At 53.5% G+C, this 27,980-nt stretch overlaps 1 protein-coding gene across 8 annotated transcripts; it reads left to right on the forward strand.

Moving 5' to 3' along the window:
- Positions 1-1,091: 1,091 nt before the first annotated feature.
- On the forward strand, positions 1,092-27,935 carry FGD2 (FYVE, RhoGEF and PH domain containing 2). Of its 8 annotated transcripts, none has more exons than XM_069563374.1 (16): positions 1,434-1,711; positions 7,057-7,288; positions 9,646-9,726; positions 10,404-10,552; positions 12,285-12,441; positions 12,645-12,783; positions 13,307-13,365; positions 13,602-13,748; positions 15,141-15,233; positions 20,949-21,028; positions 21,118-21,148; positions 21,792-21,884; positions 22,558-22,689; positions 25,616-25,762; positions 26,886-27,032; positions 27,362-27,935. In XM_069563374.1, exons 1-16 carry the CDS (start codon positions 1,644-1,646, stop codon positions 27,575-27,577), a joined length of 1,971 nt encoding a protein of 656 aa, XP_069419475.1. In that variant the 5' UTR covers positions 1,434-1,643; the 3' UTR covers positions 27,578-27,935. The 8 variants fall into 8 exon arrangements, with proteins under 8 accessions (XP_069419478.1, XP_069419479.1, XP_069419475.1 ...); XM_069563380.1 differs by having other exon boundaries at positions 1,463-1,711; positions 12,650-12,783; XM_069563376.1 differs by having other exon boundaries at positions 1,463-1,563.
- The last annotated feature ends 45 nt before the right edge of the window (positions 27,936-27,980 follow it).

Raw genomic sequence — 27,980 nt, forward strand, 5'->3', positions numbered from 1 at the left:
AGTTCATGGGCGGGGGGTGTTATATTATTCTGTCTCCTTTTGCATATGTTCCAAATTCTCCATGACAGAAAGTGAGGAGAGTTAGTGAGGTTTAGACATGAGGGGCGGAGAAGGCAATGGCACCCCACTCCAGTACTCTTGCCTGGAAAATCCCATGGATGGAGGAGCCTGGTGGGCTGCAGTCCATGGGGTCTCGAAGAGTCGGACACGATTGAGCGACTTCACTTTTCACTTTCATGCATTGGAGAAGGAAATGGCAACCCACTCCAGTGTTCTTGCCTGGAGACTCCCAGGGACGGGGGAGCCTGGTGGGCTGCCGTCTATGGGGTCGCACAGAGTCGGACACGACTGAAGCGACTTAGCAGCAGCAGCAGACATGAGGGGAGAAGGCATCTGCTAGAAGAAATTGCTCAGGCGAAACTCTGAGGGAGGGAAACTTTTGGGCGTGGGAGGCCCCAGTGTTTCACAGGCGCTGGAGCGTGAAACTGCCAGGCGCTTTGGGTACCAGAATGAATGAGGCTCAGCCCCTACCCTCCAGGACAAAGACCAGTCTCAGTGGAGGGCCCTTGCTTAGGGCAAGTGAGACCAGAACCCAGTGGGAGAGCCCTGAAGGGCCTGTAAGACTTGAATAACGGGAAGAGAAGCAGAGATCATTGTTCAGGGAAGGCTGGGAGACCAAGTCGTAAAGGAGGGAGGCAGAGACAACCCAGTGGGCTGGGAGCAGGGAAGCTCGAGGATGGAGCAGCAGAAACTGGTCATCCAGGCTTCCAACCAAATCTGCTGGAATTGTAGGACGCTGATTTCTCTGCTTTAGAAATCTGACTTCTTTTTTTGTGTTTCTTACTGGGTAACTTTGGGCAAGTTACCTAACCTCTCTGATCCTCAGTTTTTTCTTCTGTAAAATGGAGGTCATAATAGGGCCCACCTCATAAGATTGTTGTGGTGTTAAATGAGAAAATACTTGCACAGCACTAAGAAAGAGTGTGTGTTTGTTATTATTAACATCAGAGTTTCGGGGAGGAAGTTGCCTTCCCCTGGGGCATGAAGGTGGAGACAGCAGTTATTAAAATGAGAGAAGCCCAGGGAGGGAGGAGGCAGGAACAGCACATTACTTCTCTCTGCCAGCCCCTAATAGGCTTGTGATTTATTTTTAATTAAAGAAGCTGTTTTCTTACAACAGTGAACAGGGTCAGACGCAGAGAAGTTGTGGAGAAAGGACCAAATAAAATCCCCCGGGAACCTTGTAAGAAAGAAAGTGTGGTTGGCCAGAGTGGTGAGCGTCTCAGGCCTAGAGCCCAGTTCTGGAAGCCACCTCTAGCCCCTCACTCCCCCCTTGGAGTGGCTTCTGGGACCAGGGGTCTACAGGAGTCAAAGGTCAGCGCCCATGGTGGGAGGGATGGAGCCCAAGCAGGCTCCTCCCCTGCGGGAGCCCTGGCCTTTCCCCTTCAGGGCTGTGGCTCTGGGACCACTTCCTCTTTCTTCTCTCTGAAGCAGGGAGCAGGTCTGCTGAGCCCTTGGGAGAGACGGGACTCCAAGGATGCCGGAGCCCACCTGTGACCCCAGGTGGGGGTGACTGAGTGTGCTGGCTGGAGACCCCCCGCCCTGCTTCAGGGGAGCTGAGGGCTGCCCTGGAAGCCTGCAGGATGGAGGGGGCGAGTGAGGAAACTCTGGCATCTGTATCCAGTCTGGTGACTGTGTTTGAGAATAGCAGGTATGGGGTAGTAGAGACGGGGAGGGTCATCAGGGCTGTCTGGCGTCTCCCTTGAGCTCCGCTGCCTGCCCTTGGGCCCTTGGGCAGCCCAGACCCTCCCAGTCTCCTGGCTGAGAAGCAGGCGTAAGGCCACCTTGAACCCTGACAGGGAGCAGTGTCCTTGTCCTGGACCCCACCTCCTGTCCGGACAGTGCCCACATCCTTTGATCACAGGATCCTCAGGGCCTGGAATAGTGTTTGGGGCACCAGGTCTGGGCAGGGAAGAGTGTGTGCGTCGGTGTGTTGGGGAGAGTCCAGACGTGTGTAATTAGGTGTGTGAGTGTGGATGGACCAGATGCCCTGTTTGGACTGCAGAACTCCACCTACTATCCCTCCAGCAGAAATACTTATAGCTACTACTTATTAAGAGCTTACTCCCTGTGAGGAGGATAACCAAACAATTTATCATTCAAACCAGGACACAACTGAAACTGAAAGAGGACGCCCTTAGATCTCTTTGGTGGGAGGGAGGGCGCCATAGGAGAGGTTGAGACCATCTCAGGCAAAGCAGACTGTGTGGTCAGCCTATCTATGGGGCAGTGTTCTGAGTGTGTTTGCTACTTATTTCATTTAATCACCTATCAATCAGCCTATTGGGGGTAGGTTCTATCTCTATTCCTATATTACAGGTGAGAAAGGGGAGGCACAGAGAGGTTGGGGGGGGCAGTTTAAGTGTTTTAAGTTCATGGGCAAGGAGCAAAGCAGGGGCTTCCTTCTGAAAGAAACAGGCTGGAGGTCATTGCGTGTGTGTGTGTGTGTGTGTGTGACATTAATCCACTCTCCAGGCATTTCTTATGCCTGGGATTGTGTTAGAAGTTGTGACTGTTGTAGGTAGGGTTTTCTGGAAATAGACTCTGGATAGAGATTTGCTTCAGGAGGTTTACTGGGGAGGGTTTGGGGTTGACGGGAGGCAGCACTGGGCACAGGTAAAAATTAAACTGCTGTGCATTGGCCAGAGGACGTAGCCTGTTCCAGAGAGTTCTGGAGCTGGAGGCCCCTCTGGCTGTTCCAGTCAAAGGGCTAGGTCTTTGTACCCACACATGAACTAGTGATTGGATGTGGACTTGACCTTAGATGAGGCTGCTCTCTTGCAGAGAGGGCAGTTCCCAGGGAGGGACCCAGTCAGTAGCCTCTCGGCCCCCATCCCCCCAGCAGCTAGGGGAAGAGTGCCTCCGTCCTGAGGGCTGTGGGTGACACAGCACCGCATCGCATGGGACCTGTACCAGACGCAGGAGCCTAAAGGAAGATCCCCACCCAGAAGACTTTTGTCTTTGGTGCTAAGCTCATGGAAAGACCATGATGCCAGGTCACGACCAACAGATATCCTGAGAGGGGCCTAGACACTCTGCTGAGGGCACTCAGAGCAGACAAAACCTCCTGTGTGGGCTTCCTGGTGGAGGCAGCAGCATGCGGACCTGGAGGGGCCGTTCAGCTTCCTCAGCAGGTGCCCTGGCCCCGCCTCTCCCAGAGGCCTCAGCTGGCATGTTCTGTTCAGCACCAAGGACAGCTCTATGTGCCACCTTCCAGGACCACCATCCCCTGGGGTGTGCAGAGATAGCACCAACCCCACTCAACACACCAGGCATGCCCAGTGGAGACTCAGCACATGTGCTATGCCTCGGGAATATCCTTTGCAAGAGGAGGCAGCCCTTGACCACAGTGGGATCAGAGGAGGTCTTGTCAGCAGGATGAGAGTCACCCCTCACTCTCATGAGAGGGGCCAAGGCCAGCTGCCTTGCCTGGGCTTTCTTGTGAGGTCTTTCAGTGCCTTAACTGATGTGAAACTGAGGGAATGAAGAGGAAACAGAAACTGGTCTGAGCCCTGGGGGAGAAATGCAGAAGCTGAAACCAAACATAGAACAGAAAGCCTGAGATTCAGCTAACTGCATGAGCTACAGACCCAGGGGCTGAGGAACCGGGTGTTGGGGTGCAAGAGCCAGTGAGGAACCACGGGGGCCTGGGTCACAATCTTCTCGCTGCTACCAGCCAGTGTGTGATGTGGGGCAAGTCACGTTGACTCTCTGCACCCATTTCTCCCTGACTCACGTGGGGAAGGGCTGTTTAGGGCTCAGACTCAGGAGCCAGCCAGCCTGATCTGAATCCCGCCTCTGCCCCCCTCCTTCTGCAAGATCTTCTCTTTCTTTAGTTGCAGAATGGGGGTAATGAAAAACTTAGTCACAGAGTTTTGAAGATTTTGTACCTGTCTGGTTCTCTGTTTCCCAGTCTGCCTTCCTTATAAGGCTGCCCACTGTCACCACAAGCCTTTCCACACCAAAGGGAATGGGGCACATTGTACGTCATTGGATATATTCCTTGCTGCTGGCCTCTGTTATCTGAAGAATTTAACTGGTCTGCAGATCCAGTACGTAGGATAAGAAAGCTACGCTATGAAAGCTTGTCCCTGGAGGGAGAAGGACTAGGCTGGCTTTTTATCACCAACTCGAAGGACACGAGTTTGAACAAACTCCAGGAGTTGGTGATGGACAGGGAAGCCAGACATGCTGCAGTCCACGGGGTCGCAAAGAATTGGACATGACTGAGCGACTGAACTGAACTAAACTGAGAGATGTGGAGGGCATAGTTCTCAGTGAAAGTTCAGTTCAATCGCTCAGTCATGTCCGACTCTTTGCAAACCCATGAACTGCAGCACGCTAGGCTTCCCTGTCCATCACCAACTCCCAGACTTTACTCAAACTCATGTCCATTGAGTCGGTGATACCATCCAACCATCTCATCCTCTTTCGTCCCCTTCTCCTCCTGCCTTCAATCTTTCCCAGCATTGGGATCTTTTCAAACGAGTCAGCTCTTTGCATCAGGTGGCCAAAGTACTGGAGTTTCAGCTTCAACATCAGTCCTTCTGATGAACATTCAGGACTGATTTCCTTTAGGATGGACTGGTTGGATCTCCTTGCAGTCCAAGGGACTCTCAAGAGTCTTCTCCAACACCACAGTTCAAAAGCATCAATTCTTCGGCGATCAGCTTTCTTTATAGTCCAACTCTCATATCCATACATGACTACTGGAAAAACCATAGCCTTGACTAGATGGACCTTTGTTGGCAAAGTAATGTCTCTGCTTTTCAATATGCTGTCAAGGTTGGTCATAACTTTTCTTCTAAGGAGTAAGCGTCTTTTAATTTCATGGCTGCAGTTACCATCTGCAGTGATTTTGGAGCCCACAAAAATAAAGTCTGACACTGTTTCCACTGTTTCTCAGTCTATTTTCCATGAAGTGATGGGACCAGATGCCATGATCTTCGTTTTCTGAATGCTGAGCTTTAAGCCAACTTTTTCACTCTCCTCTTTCACTTTCATCAAGAGACTCTTTAGTCCCTCTTCACTTTCTGCCATAAGGGTGGTGTGCAGCCATCTGCATAGCTGAGGTTACTGATATTTCTCCCAGCAATCTTGATTCCAGCTTGTGCTTCATCCAGCCCAACGTTTCTCATGATGTACTCTGCATAGAAGTTAAATAAGCAGGGTGACAATATACAACCTTGACGTACTTTTTCCTCTTTGGAACCAGTCTGTTGTTCCATGTCCAGTTCTAACTGTTGCTTCCTGACCTGCATACAGATTTCTCAAGAGGCAGGTCAGGTGGTCTGGGATTCCCATCTCTTTCAGAATTTTCCACAGTTTATTGTGATCCACACAGTCAAAGGCTTTGGCATAGTCAATAAAGCAGAAATAGATGTTTTTCTGGAACTCTCTTGCTTTTTCCATGATCCAGCAGATGTTGGCAATTTGATCTCTGGTTCCTCTGCCTTTTCTAAAACCAGCTTGAACATCTGGAAGTTCATGGTTCATATATTGTTGAAGCCTGGCTTGGAGAATTTTGAGCATTACTTTGCTAGCATGTGAGATGAGTGCAATTGTGCGGTAGTTTGAGCATTCTTTGGCATTGCCTTTCTTTGGGATTGGAATGAAAACTGACCTTTTCCAGTCCTGTGGCCACTGCTGTTTTCCAAATTTGTTGGCATATTGAGTGCAGCACTTTCACAGCATCATCTTTTAGGATCCCATTGAAAAGTCCCAGCTTTATCAGCTCTGCCCTCCCTTTAGAGTGTTCCATGGCCCCTACCTTCCCTCGATATATCAGTTACTAGGGTTTTAGGGGATTTCTTGCTATAGAGAGACTAAAACCTGGGGTGAGGCTCACAGGCGAGGGTGATCTGGGAGGGTACACAAAATCTTCTATGTGCAACTAAGTAAGTCAGACAGAGAAGGAGATATATTGTATGACACCCCTTACATGCAAAATCTAAAAAGAAATGATACAAATGAACTTATCTACAAAACAGAAACAGATTCACAGAGAATGAATTTATCCTTGCCAGGGGGGAAGGGCAGGGTGAAGAGAGAGTTAGGGAGTTTGGGATCAAAATGTACATACTGCTTTATTTAAGATAGATAACCAACAAAGACCTACTGTATAGCACAAGGAACTCTGCTGTTATGTGGCAGCCTGCATGGGAGGGGAGTTTGGGGGAGAATGGATACATGTATATGTATGGCTGAGTCCCTTTGCTGTCTCCCTGAAATTATCACATTGTTAATCGGCTATACACCAATACAAAACAAAAAGTTAAAAAAAAAATCCTCTATGTGCAGAAGGAAGGGTTCCTCACTGCATTTTAAAAAGGGAAGTGTGTAGTTACCCAGAAAACAAGACACAGTCTACGCTGACTCATTTTGAAGACTGGAGTTCCCTCCAAGAAAGGTGTCCAGAGGAGAAGTAGATGTCTCTGTCCATTCCTTCTGTGTGCCAGACACTCAGAGGCCAGTGAACATCTCCAATTTGCATTGTTGTCATTTTTCAGTGGCTAAGTCGTTTCTGACTCTTTGTGACCCCGTAGAGTGCAGCACACCAAGCTTCCCTGTCCTTCACTATCTCCCAGAGTTTGCTCAAACTCCTGTCCATTGAGTCAGTGATGCCATCCAACCATCTCATCATCTGTTGCTGCTGCTGCTGCTGCTAAGTCGCTTCAGTCATGTCCGACTCTGTGCGACCCCATAGACGGCAGCCCACCAGGCTCCCCTGTCCCTGGGATTCTCCAGGCAAGAACACTGGAGTGGGTTGCCATTTCCTTCTTCAATGCAGGAAAGTGAAAAGCGAAAGTGAAGTCGCTCAGTCTGTCCGATTCTTAGCGACCCCATGGACTGGCTCCTCTGTCCGTGGGATTTTCCAGGCGAGAGTACTGGAGTGGGCTGCCATGGCCTTCTCCGCACATTCGCCTTGATTGCCCCACATCCCTACGAGGGAGGTGCAGTTCTTCTCCCTACCCTTGACTGTTCTCTTCTCCTCAGGATGACAGGAGCAGTGCCCAGAGTCCACGGCCTGGAAGCTGGGCATCAGCAGCCTGGGTGCAGGTCTCCTATGTCTGTAGAGCCCTGCGAGAAGCCCACTGAGGAGGAGGCCCTGGAGTCCAGGCCCAGGACCGTCAGCAGGAGGTACCTGAGCTCCCTGAAGAACAAGCTGTCCAGCGGAGCCTGGAGGAAGTCTTACCAGCCCAGGACCTGCCCTGGCTCAGGGACACAGGTGCCAGAGGGCTGGGGAAGAAGTGGGGTACTGGGGGGCCATCCACTGATCTCCTCCCACGCATTCTCTCCCAGCCAGAGCCAACTCCTCCCCTGGGTGGGGGTCTTCTGTGACCAGAGATCAGCTGAAAGCTAGATTCACGTCCCCCCACCGTTGATGGCCTTTGATTAAGTGCCTACTATGCAGCCTGCTGCTGACGTTATTTCTCATACCCCTCGCTGAAGGGGCATTTCTTTACTTTTGACCGTGCTGGGCTCTTGTTGCCATGCACAGGCTTTCTCTAGCTGCGGAGAAATTAGCACTCTGTCGTGGTGCACAGACTTCTCATTGCGGTGGCTTCTCTTGGTGTGGAGCACAGGCTCCAGGCACATGGGCTTCAGTAGTTGAGGCGCACAGGCTTAGTTGCTCCATGCATGTGGAATCTTCCCGGATCAGGGATTGAACCTATGTCCCCTGCATTGGTGGGCGGATTCTTAACCGCCTGGGAAGTCCTGTAGAAGTCTTTAAGGCATGGAGTTGAAATTCAGACAGCGTAAGGAACTTGTCCGAGACTACTCAACTTGGGACCTGGTACCCCTCCCAGGTGTGGCCTCAGGTTACCTACTGAAGGAGACAGCTCTGCCGACTAGAAATAGAGGTCAGCGCTGATCCCTGCCCTGAGGCTGGTTCCGGGGAGGTCACCTCCCTTTGCTGGGTTTCAGTTTTCTTGTCTATGGGGTTGAAGGGTTTGGCTGCAGGATGCTCTGCACCCTGGAGCCAGACCACCAGGGTTCCTGCCCCAGTTCTTCGGCTCACCATGAGGCCTTGGGCAAGTCTCTGTAACCCTACTGTGTGTACTTGTTTCCTCATTTAGAGAATGGAGATGTGATCATAGTGGTGCATGCTATGTCTACTGGCTATCGCTTGCTATGTAACAAACTACCCCCAAAGGTAGTGGCCAAACAGCTTACTGCTTCTGACAGTTTTGTGGGTTGATTGGAATGTTATTGGATAGTTTTTCTGTTGGTCTCACTTGGGATTGGTTTCGCTTAGCTCGGGCTGCCGTAACAAACTAGAGCAGCCTAGGTGACTTAAGGGCTTCCCCGGTAGCTCAGTTGGTAAAGAATCCACCTGTAATGCAAGAGACCCGGTTTGATTCCTGGGTTGGGAAGATCCTCTGAAGAAGGGATAGGCTACCCACTCCAGTATTCTTGGGCTTTCTTGGTGGCTCAAATAGTAAAGAATGCATCTGCAATGTGGGAGACCTGGGTTCAATCCCTGGGTTGGGAAGATCCCCAGAGTAGGGCATGGCAACCTACTCCAGTATTCTTGCCTGGAGAGTTCCCATGGACAGAGGAGCCTGGCAGGCTATAGCAGTCACAGAGTCAGACACGACTTAGCAACTAAGCACAGCACAGTATAGGAGACTTAAAGAGCTTCCCAGGTGGTGCTGGCGGTAAAGAACCTACCTGCCAATGCAGGAGACGCAAGAGATGTGAGTTTGATCCCTAAGATCAGGAAGATCCCCTGGAGAAGGAAATGGCAACCCTTCTCCAATATTCTTGCCTGGAGAATCCCATGGACAGAGGAGCCTGGTGGGCTACAGTCCATGGGGTCACAAAGAGTCGGACATGACTGAAGCAACTTAGCACGCACAGGTGACTTAAACAACAGAAATACATTTTCCCACAGCTCTGAAGACGGGACATCAAGGTCAAGGTGCTGGCAGGGTTGGTTTCTGGCAAGGCTCCCTTCCTGGCTTGTGGATGGCCAGCTTCTCACTGCGTCCTCACATGACCTTTTCTCCTACACATGCTCTCCTGGTGTCCCTCCCTCTTTTAAGGGCACCAGTCCTGACGGGTTAGGGCCCCACCCTCCACAGCAGTTAACTTAATTACTAAATATAGTCACATGGGCGGTTAGGGCTTCAACATATTAACTTGGGGACCCAATTTAGTCCATAACAAGGCCTCCCACATGTCTGCAGGCAGATCTTGGCTGAGGCAGGAATGCCCTTGATAGCTCATCTCCCAAGCCTAGTACCTGGCCAGGGACAGCTGAAAGCTTGCGCATCTGGGATGCTGGCATGGCTGGGCCCCTGGCTTCCTGTCCGTGAGGTCCCAGGGCCTCTCCTCTCCCTGTGGCCTCTCCCTCAGGCCAGCTAGACCTCTGGATATGGTAGTTCATGGCTCCCAAGGGAGCACAGGTGGGAGCTTCCAGGCCTCTTTCTGTCCCATTCTCTCAATCCCAGCACAAACCCAGATGCGTGTGCAGCATGGCGTGAGTCCTGGGAGCTACACTCACTGGGGCATCTTTGGATCCTGCTCGCATCAAAGGAGACCAAATCTCTCCTTCTCCTTCTCCAAACTTCCCTGCAGGAGCCTGAGGAGAAGAAGATTGTCCAGGAGCTGCTGGAGACCGAGCAGGCCTACGTGGCCCGCCTCCACCTGCTGGACCAGGCCAGTGGCTAGGGAGCCCCCCGCCCCACTCTTTGGCACCTGGGTGTCCTCACCCTACCCTGCTCTCCTTTCTGGCCCACCTCATAAAAGCTGAGAGTTAGGACCTCAGGTCTGATTCTAGGAAGCCTTAGTCCTTTAACTGATGACTGGAGTTTGGGCAGAAATCGGGATACAGCTCATTAGCACCACTCCTGATTCCACACTTGGTACCTAGGCTGGTCTCCCAAGAGCAGAGACCACACCAGCTGGTCCTTCCAGGCCCCACACAGCATCCTCATCTGTCACCCCGGCTCCCAGCATCCTCACCATTCTTAGCCTTTCACACTGTCCTCAGGAGCCCTAAGGCAAGAAGGTTAAATCACTGAAGTGGGATCTTGAGCCTGGCGAAGTCCAAGGTCTTGACAGATACAAGATGGGCCCGCTCCTGACATTCATCAGCTGCCAGCCTCTGGCCAAGTCCCTTGGTTTGCCCATCTGTAAAGTGGCCAGAATAATCCCTGTCTTTCTTCCCAGGGTTTTTCGAGGATGATGGGAGATTAAGGATGTGGAAGTGTTCTGGAAGCTGGGTGGGGAGGGACCCCGCAGTCCCCCAGACTGTGCTCGTCTCCCCTGGGCTGGTGTCAGGGGTGGGGGGCTCCTTCTCCGCCACACGCTCAGTGACCCAGCAGCGGCTGCAGGTCTTCTTCCAGGAGCTGCTGAAGGAGGCCCGCGGCAGCAAGGCCTTCCCTGAGGACGTGGTCAGGCTCATCTTCTCCAACATCTCCTCCATCTACCAGTTCCACTCACAGTTCTTCCTCCCAGAGCTGCAGCGGCGGCTGGACGACTGGTGAGGTCCAGCAGGAGCCCCTGAGGCCCCTGGCTGCAGCCCTGGCCAAGTCGGGGTGCGGCCTCCAGGACATGGGTTTGGCCTGTTAGGTCTCTGCGCTTGCTACGTGGCCGTGACTCGACTCCTCTGGGCTTGCTCTGTCTGCATGGTGAAGGGCTTGAATGCATCATGTGCGTGTGTGTGTGTGTGTGTGTGTGTTCTGGAGAAGGAGATGGATCAGGTCCTCACTTGGCTGAGTGACTTACGAGGCAGTGGAAACCACCAGCACTAACTGAAGATTTCCTACTTGCCTTGCCTTGGGTTTCACACCTACTAACTTGCTTAGTCTTCAGATCAGCTCACTGTGTGATGATGGCCTTGTGGTTAGGCCAGAAACCCTCTCTGCTTTCAGAGATACCCACGAAAGTATGTAGTGGTGAAATTAGTATCTTGCCAAAGAAATGCCATGATGTCTGGCATGTCCTTTAAAATTTCTTGGCAAAAAAGAATCTTTCAGTTCAGTTCAGTTCAGTCCAGTTGTTCAGTCATGTCTGACTATTTGCGACCCCATGGACTGCAGCACATCAGGCCTCCCTGTCCATCACCAACTCCCAGAGTTTACTCAAACTCATGTCCATTTAGTCCATGATGCCATCCAACCATCTTATCCTCTGTCGTCCCCTTCTCCTCCCACCTTCAATCTTTCCCAACATCAGGGTCTTTTCAAATGAGTTAGCCCTTCGTATCAGGTGGCCAAAGTATGGGAGTTTCAGCTTCAGAATCTTAGTAATTGTTAAATCCTGCGATGTGTCTATAGTTAGGGTTAGATGCTCAGTCGTGTCTGACTCTCTGCAGCCCCATGGACTGTAGTCCACCAGACTCTTCTGTCCTTGGAATTCTCCAGGCAAGAATACTGGAGTGGGTAGCCAATCCCCTTCTCTAGGGGATCTTCCCGACCCAGGGATCGAACCCAGGTCTCTCAAACTGCAGGCAAATTCTTTACCATCTGAGCCACCAGGGAACCTGATGGATCTATAAGGGTTCATTATTATATTCTTTTTACTTTATGATCGATCAATTTTTTTTCAATAATTTTTTCCCCAAAAGACAACCCTCTAAGGTTGCCTACCATCATGCCCAATTTTTTCAGATGGGAAAGCTGAGATATAGTGAGGCTAGGTGATTGGCCCAAGAACACACAGCTGGAGTAAGTGGTGTGGTTGGAAATCAGACTCAGGCAGGCCAGCTCCAGATTGCTGACGCTCTGCTGTAACAATTCCAGGGTTGAATGACCTTTTCTTAGCTCTCTTAGCCTGGATTTCCTCCTCTCTAAGATGGGCCACTGACTGTCCTTCCTCCCCCGCACAGGGTTGTAAGAATTAAATGAGATGAGACATGCAGCTTGTCTTGGGCAGTGCTGGGCATGTGGCCCTTGTTATTGTTACGAGAACAAGCATCAGGTGGTTGTTGAACACCTGCTGTGGGCCTGACCCTGTGCTGGGCCTTTAGGGGGCTTCTGTCCCTGGGAGAGGTCAGCATCTGCCCTCCGGGGGCTCCCAGTCTAAGGAGGGGTGAACCACACCTGTGCCAGCATGACACCCGCCCCCCCATACCTATTCCCAGGAGTGCTGCAGAATGGCTGTGTTGCGGGGCGGGGGGGTGGTTTGTTGGGAGCCTCGCCTCTCCTGACCCCGTGTGGAGTCAAGAGAAGAGGTCCCCAGACCGAGGGCAGTACCTGGTACCCCTCCGGCAGGACCACCACCCCCCGCATCGGTGATGTGATCCAAAAGCTGGCGCCCTTCTTGAAGATGTACAGTGAGTATGTCAAGAACTTTGAGCGAGCCATCGAGCTGCTGGCCACCTGGACAGACAAATCTCCACCCTTCCAGGAGGTTATCACCCGCATCCAGGTGAGGCTGGGGTGGGCGCCGGGCAGAGCCCTGCACGGCCACCCCCAGCCTGCTGTGGCTCCGGTTCCCCAAGTGCTTTGGGGCACCTTGCCGGCTCAGCGGCTTTCACAGCACTGCCCACTCCCCCGACCCTCAGGGGCAGCCTGACCCACCCCTTCCCCCTTTGACCCCTCCTCCTCTTCTCCCCCTCCTCCCTCCCCAAGAGCAGCGAGGCCTCAGCTAGCCTGACCCTGCAGCACCACATGCTGGAACCTGTGCAGAGAATCCCACGCTACGAGCTGCTGCTCAAGGAGTACGTCCAGAAGCTGCCAGGCCAGGCCCCAGACCTGGCTGATGCCCAGAGTGAGGACACCCCCAGTGAATCGGGGGGCGGGGGGCAAGGGGGCGGCACTGGGAAGGCTCAAGCCACTCCCCTAATTTATGGAGCACCAGCTGAAGATGGTTTTGATGACCGTCAACCATTAACATTGTTGTACTTCATAGACATCGTCTATCGCATTAGTCATTCTTTTTTCTACAGACACTAAGGCCCAGAGAGATTAAGTGACTTGCTCAAAGTCACACAGCCAAAAAGAAGCGGAGCTAGGATTTGAAACCGTGCCTTCACCCCTGGATATGGCGGGCAGTGAAAGTCACAGAGGCCAACCACCTCGGCCCTGTCTTTCAGGGACCTCTAGTCCCTTCCCCCCGCGTGGGAAATGGCCCCCATCATCCAGACACTGGATGCGCCAGGCTACAGGGGAAGGGCTGCCCCTGGGGTGCTCCAGGCAGGCTCTGAGGCCACTGGGTTAAGCCTCAAGGGCCTCCTGCCTCAGCCACCAGCCCCCTACTTTCAGGGGTGACTCCGACCCTGCCCCCTTTTCAGAAGCCCTTGACATGATCTTCTCGGCCGCTCAGCACTCCAACGCAGCCATCACTGAAATGGTGAGCACCCCAGTCCTCCAAGAAGGAGCTGTGGGCATCCCCAGGGCCCTGTCACCTCCTCCTGCAGCTCTCAGCCCCCGCCAACCCACCCAGGTCTCTGTGTCTGCCCCTCCTCTGACCCTGCCCACAACACCCAGCCCCCTGCTGCCCTCCTCCCCACACCATGAGAGGCTAGCCTTCCAGAAGCAGGCAGGGTCTTGCCTGGCCTTGGCTGAGGGTGGCCCTCCCGCCCCCAGGAGCGGCTGCAGGAACTGTGGGACGTGTACCAGCGCCTGGGCCTGGAGGACGATATAGTTGACCCCTCCAACACCCTGCTCCGCGAGGGCCCCGTCCTCAAGATCTCCTTCCGCCGCAGCGGCCCCATGGAGCGCTACCTTTTCTTGGTAAGGGGACGCTTGGGGGGCCCGCTCGCTCCACACTGGGGAGGGAAGTCCACAGGCATGGGCCCTCTGCCCCAGGTCCTGCCCGCCTGGCATCTACCTGGCCGGCACTGCAGGAGAGCAGGGACAAGCCTGCTTCTCTATCCTTATGGCTCTGGCACCCTGGCCAGTTCAGTTTTAGTTCAGTTGCTCAGTCGTGTCTGACTCTCTGCGACCCCATGGACTGCAGCACGCCAGGCCTCCCTGTCCATCACCAACTCCTGGAGTTTACTCAAACTCATGTCCATTGAGTTGGTGATGCCATCCAAATATCATCCTCTGTCATCCCCTTCTTCTCCCACCTTCAATCTTTCCCAACATCAGGGTCTTTTCAAATGAATCAGCTCTTCACATCAGGTGGCCAAATATTGGAGTTTCAGCTCCAGCATCAGTCCTTCCAATGAATATTCAGGACTGATTTCCTTTAGGATGGACTGGTTGGATCTCCTTGCAGTCCAAGGGATTCTCAAGAGTCTTCTCCAACACCACAGTTCAAAAGCATCAATTCTTCTGTGTTCAGCTTTCTTTATAGTCCAACTCTCACATCCACGCATGAGTACTGGAAAAACCATAGCCTTGACTTGGGACCAATCACATGCTGCCCCCAAGCCTCAGGGATTTCCAGCTGAGGGGGTTCCCAGACATGTCCTAGGAAGCCACAGAGTCAGAATCTGAACCGAGTCTGTTTGGCTCCAAAACCTGTGATGTCAATCTGTGCTCTAGAGAGGGCAGGCTATTGTTGCTGTTGAGTTGTTTAAGTCGTGTCCGACTATTTTGTGACCCCATGGACTGTGTAGCCTGCCAGGCTCCTCTGTCTATGGGATTTTTCAGGCAAGAATGCAATGGGTCGCCATGTCCTTCTCCAGGGGATCTTCCTGACCCAGTGATTGGACTCGCATCTCCTGCATTGGCAGGCAGATTCTTTACCACTGTGCCAGCAGGGAAGCCCTAGAGGCTGCGCGTCAGGAGGGAATTAGGTTGGCTGCTAGGAAGAACAGCCCCGGTGTGCAGTGAGGAAGCCAAGGCGTCTCCTGGAGATCTGGAAACTGGTCCCACCTGGGGCGGGAGCTACAATCTCTCACCCTTGACCCCCATGAGAAAGGCCTCATAGGTCTCCAAAGTCTGCCCTGGTCCCCTGAAGTCCACAGGTCGGGCAGCCCCTCGGTGAGCACCCCAGGTGGAGTGGGGCTAGACCGCCCCTTCCTCATCACACTTGTGTTGTCCTGTGAGCTGGCCCAGCGCATGGCGAGAGGGGAGTGAGGCCCAGAGGGGCTCAGCCCACATCCAGCGGAGCCTGCCCGCTTGCCCTTGCCGCCCTTGCCGCTGTGCACACACGCTCGCTCATGTCTCCTGCAGTTCAACAACATGCTGCTCTACTGTGTGCCCAGGGTCATCCAGGTGGGCGCCCACTTCCAGGTCAGGACCCGCATCGATGTGGCGGGCATGAAGGTAAGAGGGCTTCACCCCCAGGGTCGGACCAAGGGTGGGGAGCAGCAGGAGGGGCCGACCGGTGACTCAGTCCAGGAACCCAGGTGCGGCAGGTCTGGGGCAGTGTGAAGGCGGAAAAGATGAGGCTTAGATCTCTCCCATCTGGACTCCCAGCCTTCCTGTCCAGGGTCCTTCCCAGTGCCCAGCTTCACTTTGCTTTCTCTACCATCTAGACCAGGGCTTTGGAAACTTTATGACTGCATGAATCCCCTGGGAGGCTTGTTAAAATAATGGGTTCTGAGTCAGTAGGTCTGGTGTGGGGTCAGAGATTCTGCATTTCTGCCCGCTCCTGGCGGATGCCAGCACTGCAACTTTGAGCAGGAAGGGTGTCCACTGTCAGCTCAGTTGCCGACTTGGGTGTGTCCACACCCAGAGACGGCCACGAATGAGCAGGGACAGCAGCCTATAATAGTGCCTGAGTGGTCCCCATAAGTTAGGCCCGGCATCACTCCCATTGGACCCTCATAACAGCCCTGGGATGTAGGGGCTGTTATTATCCCCTGCATTTCTTTAGTTTTTAAAAAATCTTAAAATAAAATAATTTTATTACCTAAAAATGTAAATAATACACGTTCCAAAATCAAACTACATAAAAAAATATATGCAACATGAATTGCACATATAGGCTCTCCATCCCCTAGTTCCCTTCCCTAGAGGCAGCCTTTGCTCCTTGTGAGGGCTTCCAGAGGTAGTGTATTCATTATGGCATCCTTACTTTTCTTTCACATAAACTGTTTTTCACATACACTATTCTGTGGTGGACTTTTTAAACTAGCTACTTATTCTGGAGATGATTAGAACTCAGTTCATTTGGAGCTTCCTCATCCTTTTGCATAGATGCATAGTGTCCTGGTGTGTGGATGTACCGTGATTCATTCAACCAGTCCAGTACTGATGGACGTTTAGACTGTTCTCAGTTGTCAGTGTCTGCAAATGAGACTGCAGTGAGTAACTGTGTACAGTCTGAGGATATCTGTAGTTAATCCCACTTTCAAAAATAAGGAAATAAAGTGATACATCCAGTGAGATATTATTCAGTGGTAAGAAGGAGTGAGCTATAAAACCATGGAAAGACATGGAGGAAGGTTAAATTCGTATTACTCAGTGAAAGAAGCCCATCTGAAAGGCTACATACATACATACGGTGCACGCCTACTGTCTGATTCTACATACATACATATGGTGCATGTCTACTGTCTGATTCCAACGCTGTGACATCCTGGAAGAGGCATTCTCTCTCTGGATGGAGACAGTGAGAGGGTCAGTGGTTACTAGGGGTTGGGGAAGGGAGGGATGAACAGAGGATTTTAAGGGCGGTGAGACTGCTTTGTATGGTGCTATAATGGTTGTTGTTGGTTAGTTGCCAAGTCATGTCCAACTCTTTGTGACCCCATGGACTCCTCTGTCTATATAATGGTAGATATCAGTTATTATACATTTATCCAAACCCACAGAATGTGTACAACACCAAGAGTGAAGCGTGATGTGAACTATGAACCTTGGGTAATTCTAACATATGTACCGCTCTGGTGGGGAAGTGTTGTTAATGGAGAGGCTGTGCATGTATGGGCACAGGGGGCATATGGGAAATCTCTGTGCTTTCCTCTCAGGTTTGCTGTGAACCTAAACACTGATAAAAAACAAAAACAAAAACAAGGCCCAGAAAGGTTAGGGCCTCCCTGATAGCTCAGTTGGTAAACAATCTGCCTATAATGCAGAGACCCGGTTCGATTCCTGGGTCGGAAAGTTCCGCTGGAGATGGGATAGGCTGCCCACTCCAGTATTCTTGGGGTTCCTTGTGGCTCAGCTGGTAAAGAGCTGGCTCAGTGGTAAAGGCTTACCCACTCCAGTATTTTGGCCTGGAGAATCCCATGGACTCTATAGTCCATAGGGTCACAAAGAGTTGGACACGACTGAGTGACTTTCACTTTCTCTTTCAGAAAGATTAAGTAACTTGCTTGGGGGTCACACAGCAAATGCTTGTTTGCATGATCAAGCCCAGATATAACAGAGTCCAGAGCCTCTGTATCTAACCAGCATACTATACTATCTCCTATTAAGGCTTCAACCCAGAGGGATAAAGCATAGGGTGGAACTGCAGGCATAGTGGAGGAAATGGGAAGAAAACCCTCTGGGCCACCCCTCTCTGATGGCTCCTAAGTCCCGGTGGCCGGGGCTGGAAGAAACAGAGGTCAGATCTGGCCCATCTTAGTACCTTTCCATCTCCCCTTTCCCTCTCCTTACCCCACATGACATCTCCCAGGATTTGCCCCAGGAGGCAGCCCAATTCTGACCCTGGAGACCTCCTGAGCTCTGAGAGCCCCTGCAGGAGGGCCTTGCCCCTGCTCCTGACTTGGACTGCCTGGCATTTGGGGCTGAAACAAGGGCTGGGGGTGGGGTGTAGCCTGAGGGTGATGAGAGCTGATGGCAGGACATGTGCAGCTTCTGGGGGCTCCCAGCCCACCCCCCATGCCTCAGCAGACTGAGGTCTTTTGGGAACGCAGCTCCCTACTCTGTCTCATCCAGCTTCTCTTACTGAATGTGGCCAGAATGTCCCAGAGGCCAGAGCGGGCATGCGCTTGTATGTCTGGGAGCCGTGGTGGGTGAGACTGAGAAATTGAGACTAGAGAAATTGGAGACTGGCAGCCCTGTCTTAGGACTGGCAGAGACCCAGGCATAGAAAAAGGGAGGCAACGATTGACAGAAAAGCCAAGAAATATAGAGACCAAAACAGAGTCGTTAAGAGGAAATCCATAAATATGTTCCCTAGAGTGTCTGACGCTCAGGATGTGTGCGCCGGCTTCCCGGCGTCTGCCAGTCTCGGCGAACACAATCACTGCAGGGCGTGTCTAGTGCTCTGGTAGTCACACAGCGCCCTCTCCTGGATGGCGCGGGCCTGGCGGGTGCAGAGCTGTCCACCCAGCCGCGTTTGTACAGAAATCATTTTCTGAGTCTGAGGTTTGGAGGCAGGGCTGGTCTTTGACCACTATGATGGCTCCCACTAGCCCATACCCCCCTGGCCTCTCTCCTTCCTGAGTGTCAGGGAGCCCTGGATCTCAGCAGCTGATTTCCATCCCCCAGGGTCTCAGTTCAGCTCAGTCACTCAGCCGTGTCCAACTCTTTGCGACCCCATGGACTGCAGCACGCCAGGCCTCCCTGTCCATCACCAACTCCCGGAGTTTACTCAGACCCATGTCCATTGAGTCGGTGATGCCATCCAACCATCTCATCCTCTGTCGTCCCCTTCTCCTCCTGGCCTGCCTGGGTCCTATATTTGCGCCATTCTGCACAGGGCCATCCTGGGAAGAAGGAAGGGGTGTGGGCCCTTGGGTACTCATGGACCCAAGACAACTGTGTCTCCATGGACAGCTGTGCAGGTTGGGCACTGCGTGAGCACCCCCCAGCTGAAACGAGCGCTCTGCAGCCACAGCAGACAGCACAGGTTGCGTACGGACAGTTCTCATTGTCCGGCAGATGGCAGTCAAGTCTCAGGTTCAACAAACCAGACTCTTGACTATTACATCAGTTTGCCAACAGATGTCAGTAAAGTGTTTTGAGGAAGAGGTGTCTTTTTCTAATTAGCACAAAGGCGCTGCATGGGCTGGCAGGGACCTGACTGCCAAGTCTGGTGGTTGAGCCTGGGCACAGCCCAGCTCGGGGAACTGTCTTTCAGAAACCTACATCCTGCACCCCTGCAGAGGTGGTCCCTCAGGTCAGGGATCTCCCCAGTTCCCCTTTACTATGAAAAGCGTCATGTTTCTTCCCAGCTCTGGCCTCCAAGCCTTAGATTTCTCCCTTCTTGTCCCTCTCCCTCCCCCAGTCAGTCATGGAGTCTTGCCAGATTCCTGATATAGACCCTTTGAGCCTCCGCATTGTCAAGGGTATCAAGAGCAGGTCACATCCAGCCCCTTCTAGAGGCAACGGACAGGTTCTGTGGGCCCAGTGAGTAGACCAGGCCTCTCGTGAGCAAGTCATGCTCTTGCAGGAGCGGTGGGCGGCCTGAAAGTGTGCCAAGGCCTGCTCACCTTGCGGCAGGGAGCTGCAAAGGAGCCAAGTGTCAGGTGGGCTCACGTCCCTCCATGCTAGGCCCCTGGGCTCCAGGTCTGTGTCTTCACTTCCTTTCATGACCCTGTCTTCACCCGACCTGGGAGACATCTGTGTTTACCGGGCTCTGGGGTAGAGTAGAAAGAGACGTGCTTCTACCTTACCCGTGAGGACCGAAACTCTGAGTCTGAATCTTCATTCTGCTCTTTAGATGCTCTGTGACCCCAAGCAGGTCTCTTGTCCTCTCTGATCTCCATTTCCTCATCTCCCAAATGAGGGGTGATAATATCTGCCTCTCAAGATTGCTGCAAAAATTTTCTTTCACATCTGTTTATTATGGACACTTTTAAGGGGAGAAAATGGTACCTCATATATTCATCACCTGGTTATGATGACTGTCAACTCAAAACTGGTTTCTTCAGCAACCCCCCTTCTAGTCCCCTTTTCCAATGGATTATTTAAGAGCAAATCTCAGACACACAATCATTTCACCTATAAATACTTCAGTATGTCTTTGTAAGAGACAAGAACTCTTTTTTAAAAAAGATATTTTATTTTATTTTTTGGCCATTCCATGCTGCATGTGGGATATTAGTTCCCCAGCTGAGGATCAAACCCTTTCCTGCAGTGGAAACTCAGACTGTACCTCCAGTGAAGGCCCAAGGACTCTTTTCTCTTTTTTTTGCCCTAAAAGATGCCAACAGTACCATGATTACATCTAACAATTTAATGATACTTATTTAATAACAGATCCCTTGGTTCTCCTTGGCTGGGTCGTAATTGCCTTCTCACAGCTGATCTGTGTGAATCATTTCTGATATGCTTCTTACATGCCCTTTATCTATCATACTTCCCTCTCCTACTTTCCTCTCATTTATTAATTGAAAACCAGATCGTTTCTCTGGCAGAGTCGCTCTCAGTCTGGATTCTGCTGACTGCACCCCAGTGGTGTCATTCACTGTGTCCCATGGGCCCCCATATTCCCCAGAAACTGGTAGATGACCACGGGTTCAGCTGTGCCAGAGGACTGCAGCCGGTGGCAGGCAGTGCCCTCAGGGACACGCGGTGGCCGTTAAGTGTTAGAACTGATCAGTGGGTTCAGCAGTTGTGCCCATTAAATGAGAACACGTGCGGGTGCTCAGCGAAGCGCTCTGTGACCGGCAGCCTTCACAGCGGCCTCAGAACCTGCGGAGTTCTGATATGAGGGGGGTGGAGGACAGGAGGTGGAGATCTGTCCGATCTGTCGAGCTGTTGATCAAGTCCTTCATTCACGATATGGGGCAGAGGGTCTCATCCTAGGCCCTATGTCTGCTATTGGAAAAGCCGTGTCCCCAAACCCAGCGTGTGAGCCAGTTTCCATCTTGGTGACCCTTTTGTCGGGAGTCCCCGCCTCACCCTGGGCAGGCTTATCTGCTGAAGTTCTGGGAGCCCCAGGTCCCGTCTGCTCTGTTGATTGAGGCCAGCTCGGGGCACCTTTGCTGGGCTAGACGGAACGGGGAGCCACTGAACAAGCTCCCCATCCTTGTCTCTCTGTTTGAATTGTCCCTGGGGCACGATCCTCCTCCCTCCCCACCACAGTGCCTGGGGGGGGCGGGCGGGAGCCTGAGCCATCTCTCCCTCCCCTTGGAGCAGGTGCGGGAGCTGACTGACGCAGAGTTCCCCCACTCCTTCCTGGTGTCCGGGAAGCAGCGAACCCTGGAGCTGCAAGCCCGGTAAGCAGGGGCGGGTCGGTGGGGAGGGGAGAGACGGGAAAGCTGGGAGGGGCCGCTCCCCTCAACACCTGTGTTCTCTTTCTGAGCAGGTCCCAGGAGGAAATGATCTCCTGGTTGCAGGTATCAGAACAAAAGCTCCAGGGCCCCGAGGGTTGTGACTGTGGGGGAGGGAGGGGTGCTGAGTGTGTGCGTGTGTGTGCGTGTGCGTGTGTGTGTGTGGACGTGTGAGCACACATGCACCCACCTGCTTTTCCTCAGCTCTGTAGTAGTTGTAGGTGTCAGACAGCTTCAGATCTTGCCGCTGAATGGCCTGGGACAAGTCAGTTATCACCTCTGAGCCTCAGTTTTCGCATCTGTTCTATGTTCAGTTGCTCAGTTGTGTCCGGCTCTTTGCAACCCCATAGACTGCTGCACACCAGGCCTCCCTGTCCCTCACTATCTCCCGTAGTTTGCCCAAGTTCATGTCCATTGCATTGGTGCTGCCATCCCACCATCTCACCTTCTGTCGCCCTATTCGCCTTCTGCCTTCAATCTTTCCCAGCATCAGGGTTTTTTCCAATGAGTTGCCTCTTCGCATCAGGTGGCCAAATAGTTTCTCCTCCCTTTAATCAGACACTGGACGCTTGAAATGTTGTGCCAACACCCAATAGGCTTTTAGCAGTGCTTATGGAATGTGTGGATGGATTCACAGATGAGCAAACCCCTTCTGCCTCCCCCTCAACCGCCTCCTTTTGCCCTGCACCCCACCCCTACCCTGCACCAGGCCTGCCAAGACGCTATTGACCAAATTGAGAAACGGAATGAAACCTTCAAGGCTGCAGTCCAGAGCTCTGAGGGAGACCCCCAAGAGCAGGAGGTAAATTCAGGCTCTGTATTTCTACCCCCCGACCCCGCATGGAGCTGCCAGCTTCACACAGGAATGACTCCCTCTCTTGGCTCTACCTAGGTAGCTTGGAGGGTGGGGGCATGTCACCCATCACGAATAATTTGGAGGGATCAGGGGAAGCCCCACACCCCAGCATCACCCTACTCATAGAAACTCAGTGCCAAAGACTCCCTCATTAGCAAGAAAGTCCTTTGGGAGCCTCTTTGTGCAGCTGCTCCCAGAAAGGATTTCAGGGCTATAACTCTGGCTGTGGGGGGTGGGGTGTGTGTGTGTGGGTGTGTGTGCAGGTTGGGGTTTTGAAACTGCCTGAAAAACACGAGACCAAGGGCAAGTGGAAGGCAGGTGGGGTGGCAGTTACAGAGAGTGTCTATGACTATTTCAGCTCTGAGCTCTGAACCGTGGCCTGCTGGGTGTCTTTGCTGAGTCTCTTGACCTCTCTGGGCCTCAGTTTCCTCACTTGTAATGCAGGACGTGGAGAGATTGACCTCCCCAAGTGTGGTCTTTATCCGTTCGGTCCCCTTCATGTGGGAGCCACTGGGAAGCACAGCCCGCAGACTCTCTGCCACAAGCCGGTGGGCAGAGGGCCCAGGGCCCCAGGGAGTGGGCAGGGGGGTCCTGAGGTGCCCACCCCGCTGCCCCACAGCTGCAGTCCGAGGAGCTGGGCCTCCGGGCACCCCAGTGGGTGCGGGACAAGATGGTGACCATGTGCATGCGCTGCCAGGAACCCTTCAATGCCCTGACGCGTCGCCGCCACCACTGCCGGGCCTGTGGCTATGTGAGTACCGCCCCCCGGCCCCCATCTGCCAGCCCGGCCCTGCCCACCCTGCCCGCTTCAGCCAGTGCAGAAGCGCTGGGCGCTAACCCGGCCAGACATGTGCGTTACCTTGTTCGGACCTCACGCGTCCACATGTGAAGCAGGTCTCCCCCAACCCCTAATCCCCTGTCTGCAGATGCGACCTGAGGCCCAGGCCGGTTAAAGCCACCAGCTCAAGACATTCCCCAGAGCTGACCCTATTCATTCCCCTGCTTCCTTACCACCATTTCCCAAGACCCCAGGGCCCAGGACCAGGGAACAGCCTCTAGTGTCAGACCCTTCAGCCCCTTGCAGGCCTTGAACCCACCTCTTCATCAGCCCCAGGCCTGCTACACACACCCGCCCCCGCCCCCACCCCGCTCTGTCCGCTCTCCTTGACCGACCTCAGCTAACTGTCCCCTCCTCTGCTTGGTGGATCCTCAGCACTCACTGCAGCACCTACTCATTCTGGGGCTAACTCTGCCTGCCACGTTCAGGCCTGTTTCCTCACCTGTACAGTGGGAATCAATAACACCTGGGCGGTAGTGAGACCTCAACAAAGGAAGGTTCACCCCTTCCCTCTCCTTGGCCTCCTTTCCTTCCCCTTCCTCCGTCACGGGGGCAGCACCACTCAGAGGCGCAGCCGCCAGCTGATGGAGGAAGGAACCAGGCCACTCCTTCGTCTTATCGGCTCAGGCCCAGTTATCAGAGGCAGATCTTGCTTTGCTTTTTAAGCACCTGCTGCACTTGAGCTGTTCTCTGTTGACATTACAACCCTCTCCATTCACTCCGCAAACACAGGGAGCCCTTTAATGACCTCAGTCTTTAATGACCTTGCAGGGGATGCGGCGGGTGGGGGGGGAACAGGAGGAGACCAGCTGGGCAGGTTGGGGCCAGTCAGGGAGGTGTCCCCAAAATGTGTTAAACTGCAATAAGAACAAAAGTAAATTTCTAGGACTGGGACACACCTGTGTTCAGATGTGCATTCCATCCCAGAGCCAAACAGACAGGATCTGGGGATGAACTTCCCTTCTCCGTGAGTCACATCAGGAAATGAGAGTCGAGTCCACTCACACTTGTAACTTTGTAAGTCGTTTCTAAAAAACTATTTACAAGAGTTAAGAAATACAGAGAGGCCCAAAGAACAATACAGTGACACCCGTGTACCTGCCTTCCGGGTATGAGGAAGAAATAAAGTATTCTGAGAACTGAACAGATGATCCTTGATCGAAGCCTGGATGGGAAAAGACAGAACCAGATACAGACGTCATTGCTGGGACCATTGAGCGATATTTGCTTATGAAGCATTTGTAGTTAATAAGACTGTATTGATGTTAAATTTCCTGAGTGTGGTCATGACGTTGTGGGTAGGGAGAAGAATGTCCTTGTTCTTAGGAGCTACAAGCTACATATTTAAGAGTGACAAGACGCACAATGACTGTAACTTAAATGGTTCAGAAGGAAATATAGATCGAGGGAGAGAGACAGAAAGGGAGAGAGTGAAGTGAAAAGTGAAGTTGCTCAGTCGTGTCCAACTCTTCGCGACCCCCTGGACTGTAGCCTACCAGGCTCCTCCGTCCATGGGATTTTCAAGGCAAGAGTACTGGAGCGGGGTGCCATTGCCTTCTCCGAAAGGGAGAGAGGGAGACATCAAACGTGGCAATACATGTTCACAATCCCTGAATTTGGTGGTGGGGGTATCTGTATTATTCTTTCAACTTGTCTTCAGGTTTGAAAGTTTTGAAAATAAGAAGTTGGTAGAGGAGAGAGAAGAAAATAAAAAGTTTCTAATAATGTTTAAAAAAATTAAATCTCAAAAAAAAAAAAAAAATCTAGTTAAATATTCCCAAGGCTGAAGCCCTGTGTGTAAGGGCTTTGTGAGACACCCTTGGCCCAATTCTGGGGTTTCTCGTGCCCGTGCAAACCTTTGTACTCTGTGAGTCATCCTTTCGGTGGTTGGGTGCCCAGTTTCTGCCTCCCCGCCTGCCAGACGGGAATCCTGGTAAGGGTGGGGCAAGCCCAGGCCCTCTCCTACCGGTTCCTCCCAGGCCACGTGCTGTGCTGGGCACACAGGCTGGCTCCCTGATGAGTTACCCTTTCTCCTAGGCTCACTCTCTTGCCCCCATTTCCAGTCCCACTTCCTGGACTCCCTGTGACACCCTAGTCTTCCTGGAAGTTGCATCCTGCCGTGCCTGTGTTTCTCCCCAAGTTTTCTCATGCCTCTTTCACCCGGTCACCCCAGCCTGCTCTGCTGCAGCCTTCTTGCAGCCGTGGTGGGCTGGGGGACAGCCCCCCTCCAAAGACTACACATGGCAGATCTTCCTGGCGAAAACTGCCAGCCCACCATTTTTGTATCAGAACATGCTTGACTCTAAGATTGAGTAGATTGCAAAACCTGGATGACTTAACGCTCAACCATAGGACTGTAAAGGCACGTTCCGAGTGAGGAGGGCTGGCTGCTGCCTGTGAGCGGTGTGGCCCTTGCCAAGTCACTGCTCCCTCATTGCAAAGTGAGGGTAAAAGTCCCAAGGCTGGTTCCTTGCTGGGGCCACAGGAAGGCAGGTGAGATGGCGGAAGGGAAAGAGAGAGAGTATTCAGAGAAGTGATGAGATGCAAGGGGTGAGTGCCGGTCAAGCCCCCGGGATCAGGAGCTGCCCCCACAAAGGGGACCATGCAGGGAGAGAGGCTGAGCTCCTTCAGAGGGGCCCACATCTCAAGCCCCCCAGCTGGGGGCCCTGGAGCCTGACACCAACCCTCCCAGGCGGCAGACAGGACAGGGAAGGCCCCACTCTATCTCCATCTCTCTCCTGAAGCCTGTTCTTTCTTTGGTCCCTGGTGGTTCTCGCGTCCCCAGCTCCCGGGCCAAGGCAGGAACCGCGTCCAAGCCCCTCCCTGCCCGTCCTCCCAGGTGGTGTGTGCCAGGTGCTCGGACTACCGGGCGGAGCTTAAGTACGATGCCAACAGGCCCAACCGAGTCTGCCTGGACTGCTACACCTTCCTCACCGGAAACGTGCTCCCTGAGGAAAAGGAGGACAAGAGACGGGGCATCCTGGAGGTGAGGGTTGCTGCCTCTGCTCGGCAGACGTGTGCAGGGCCTCCCAAGTGTGGGCGCTGTCCTTGGCACTGAAGAACTAGCCTGCTGTGGTCACACACCCCCACCTTCTCTCTGCGCATGGACACCCCCGCTAACATCCCCTACCCCTGCCGAATAAAACAGAGCTGGGCCTGTCACCCAGTGGAAGCAACTTCTGGCTCCAGGCTGCCACCTGGTCTCCTGCCCCTCCCCTGCCTCCCCATCCAGTGGTTCCCACAACCCCCCGGAGCACTCCTGTTCACGTCCCCATGCCCCAGCCGTCCCAGGAGGTGAAGAGAACTGGTGCCGCTGATTCCATTTTGCAGATGGGGAGATTGAGGCTCAGGGTCCCACTGCAGGGAAGAGGCAGACTGAGACTCCATTCTAGTTGGAAGGGACCTCAGGGTCCGGCTGGTTCTATCCCATGGAGGCCCAGACCCGGAGAAGTGACTCACCCAAGGTCACACGGCGACTTAGGAGCCAGCTCTCTGATCTGTGCTACGGGTAGTCGCTGCTGCCTTTGGGGCTGCCCAGGCTGCTCCCTCCTCTGGGGCACTAGCTGTATTCAGCTTGGTGCTCCACATACAGTGGTACCCAGCCCAGCCACTGGTTACCACCACCGCTCTCTGCATGCCCCCCGCTCATTAAAGCCAGGCTGACATCCCACTGTCCTTGGGAGGTGGGAGAAGACCCCAGCCTATTCCACCTGAATTCAGCTCCCAAGTTCAAGTTGATCCTTTCCGCCACATCTGCCCGCTTTCCGACCCTCCCCAGTTCTTTTAGGCCCAGACCCTGCCCACACCTTCCCTTACTGCTGGTCCGCACAGCCTGCTCCTGGAAGAGGGAATGGTCTCTGCCCCTTTTCTGGCTCCCTTTCTGCTCCCTGGGGGCTACTTGCAGGGGATACGCCCTCCCAGCCCCTACCCCAAGCTCAGGCTGGCCAGCCGTGTGACTACAAGTCCCTGATGGGACCTCTCAGAGCCTCGGGGACAAATAGCCTCTCCTTTTGCGGGGTTGCCAGTAAGGTTTAGAAAGAGTGCTTTCTGATGGCCAGCATCGGGTAGTGGGAGCTGTGCTCCCTGACGGTCCCTCTCTCTGGTTTCAGAAAGGAGCCGTGGCGGGGTCCGAGCAGAGCCTGATATGCAGCTTTCTGCAGCTTCTGGGGGACAAATGGGGCAAGAGTGGGTCCCGGGGCTGGTGTGTCATCCCCCGGGACGACCCCCTCGTGCTCTACGTTTATGCTGCCCCTCAGGTAATGCCACTCCCTGCCCCTCCTCGCAGTGTGTGTGTCTGTCAGCAGGGGGGTGAGGGTGAGTCCCGCTGGTCCCATAAGTCAGATGGGGAAACCGAGGCTTGGTGAGGCCCTGGTTCCCTCGAGTCACAGGGTTAGCAGCTTTCAGAGCTGGGCCCAGACTCCAAGCCATGACAGTTTTGCCTCAGGGGGATGACCAGCCTTCTTCTTTGAGGCCCCTCCTGCCAGCCCACCCCACTGCGTGGGTGTTTGGGGGGGGCAAGAGGCGGGCGTGTGGCTGGAACCCTGAGGCAGCAACCGCAGCTCCCCCTCCCTCCCTTCCACCCCAGGACATGCGGGCCCACACCTCCATCCCCCTGCTGGGCTACCAGGTGACCGCTGGGCCCCAGGCGGACCCCCGGGTCTTCCAGCTGCAGCAGTCAGGCCAGCTCTACACCTTCAAAGCCGAAAGCGAGGAGCTGAAGGGCCGCTGGGTGAAGGCCATGGAGCGGGCGGCCAGCGGCTGGAGCCCTGGGGGGCCCGGTGACAAGGACCTGTCTGACTGAGCCATGTGCCAGCCCCTCTCATCCGCAGAGCCCAATGCCTGCCCGCGGGCTGAGGCTGCGGCTGACCCGCTACCCACAGCTGAGCTTTCAAAGAATTATCTTCAGTATTCTGCGTTCAGCCGGTGTGTCTGGATTTGAGATTCAGAAAACATGGGTCCGTTCCTCTGGGGAGGGGGTGAAGAAGTATATCTTGGCTTACCCAGGGCTGAGGGGGTTCCTGGGATGGGGGACTTTCAGCTCTAAAGCTAGGAAAGTCCCAGGTAACCCATGACTGTTGGTCACCAAGGTGATTCTCAGTCCGGGCTGTGCATGAACTGACAGAAAAATAAAGATAAAAATAAGTTAAAAATTAAAAAAATACCAGTGCTGGTATCCTTCACGAAAGATTTCTGATTTGACTGCT

This window comes from Ovis canadensis, chromosome 20 (assembly GCF_042477335.2).
Source record: "Ovis canadensis isolate MfBH-ARS-UI-01 breed Bighorn chromosome 20, ARS-UI_OviCan_v2, whole genome shotgun sequence".
Lineage (NCBI taxonomy): Eukaryota > Metazoa > Chordata > Mammalia > Artiodactyla > Bovidae > Ovis > Ovis canadensis.

Bases quoted from the DNA above. Each gene is read 5' to 3' on its own strand.
- FGD2 (XM_069563374.1), top strand. From the start codon at position 1,644: ATGGAGGGGGCGAGTGAGGAAACTCTGGCATCTGTATCCAGTCTGGTG. The intron at 1,712-7,056 runs GTATGGGGTAGT...TCTTCTCCTCAG, and splicing joins ACTGTGTTTGAGAATAGCAG to GATGACAGGAGCAGTGCCCA. The intron at 12,442-12,644 runs GTGAGGCTGGGG...TCCCTCCCCAAG, and splicing joins AGGTTATCACCCGCATCCAG to AGCAGCGAGGCCTCAGCTAG.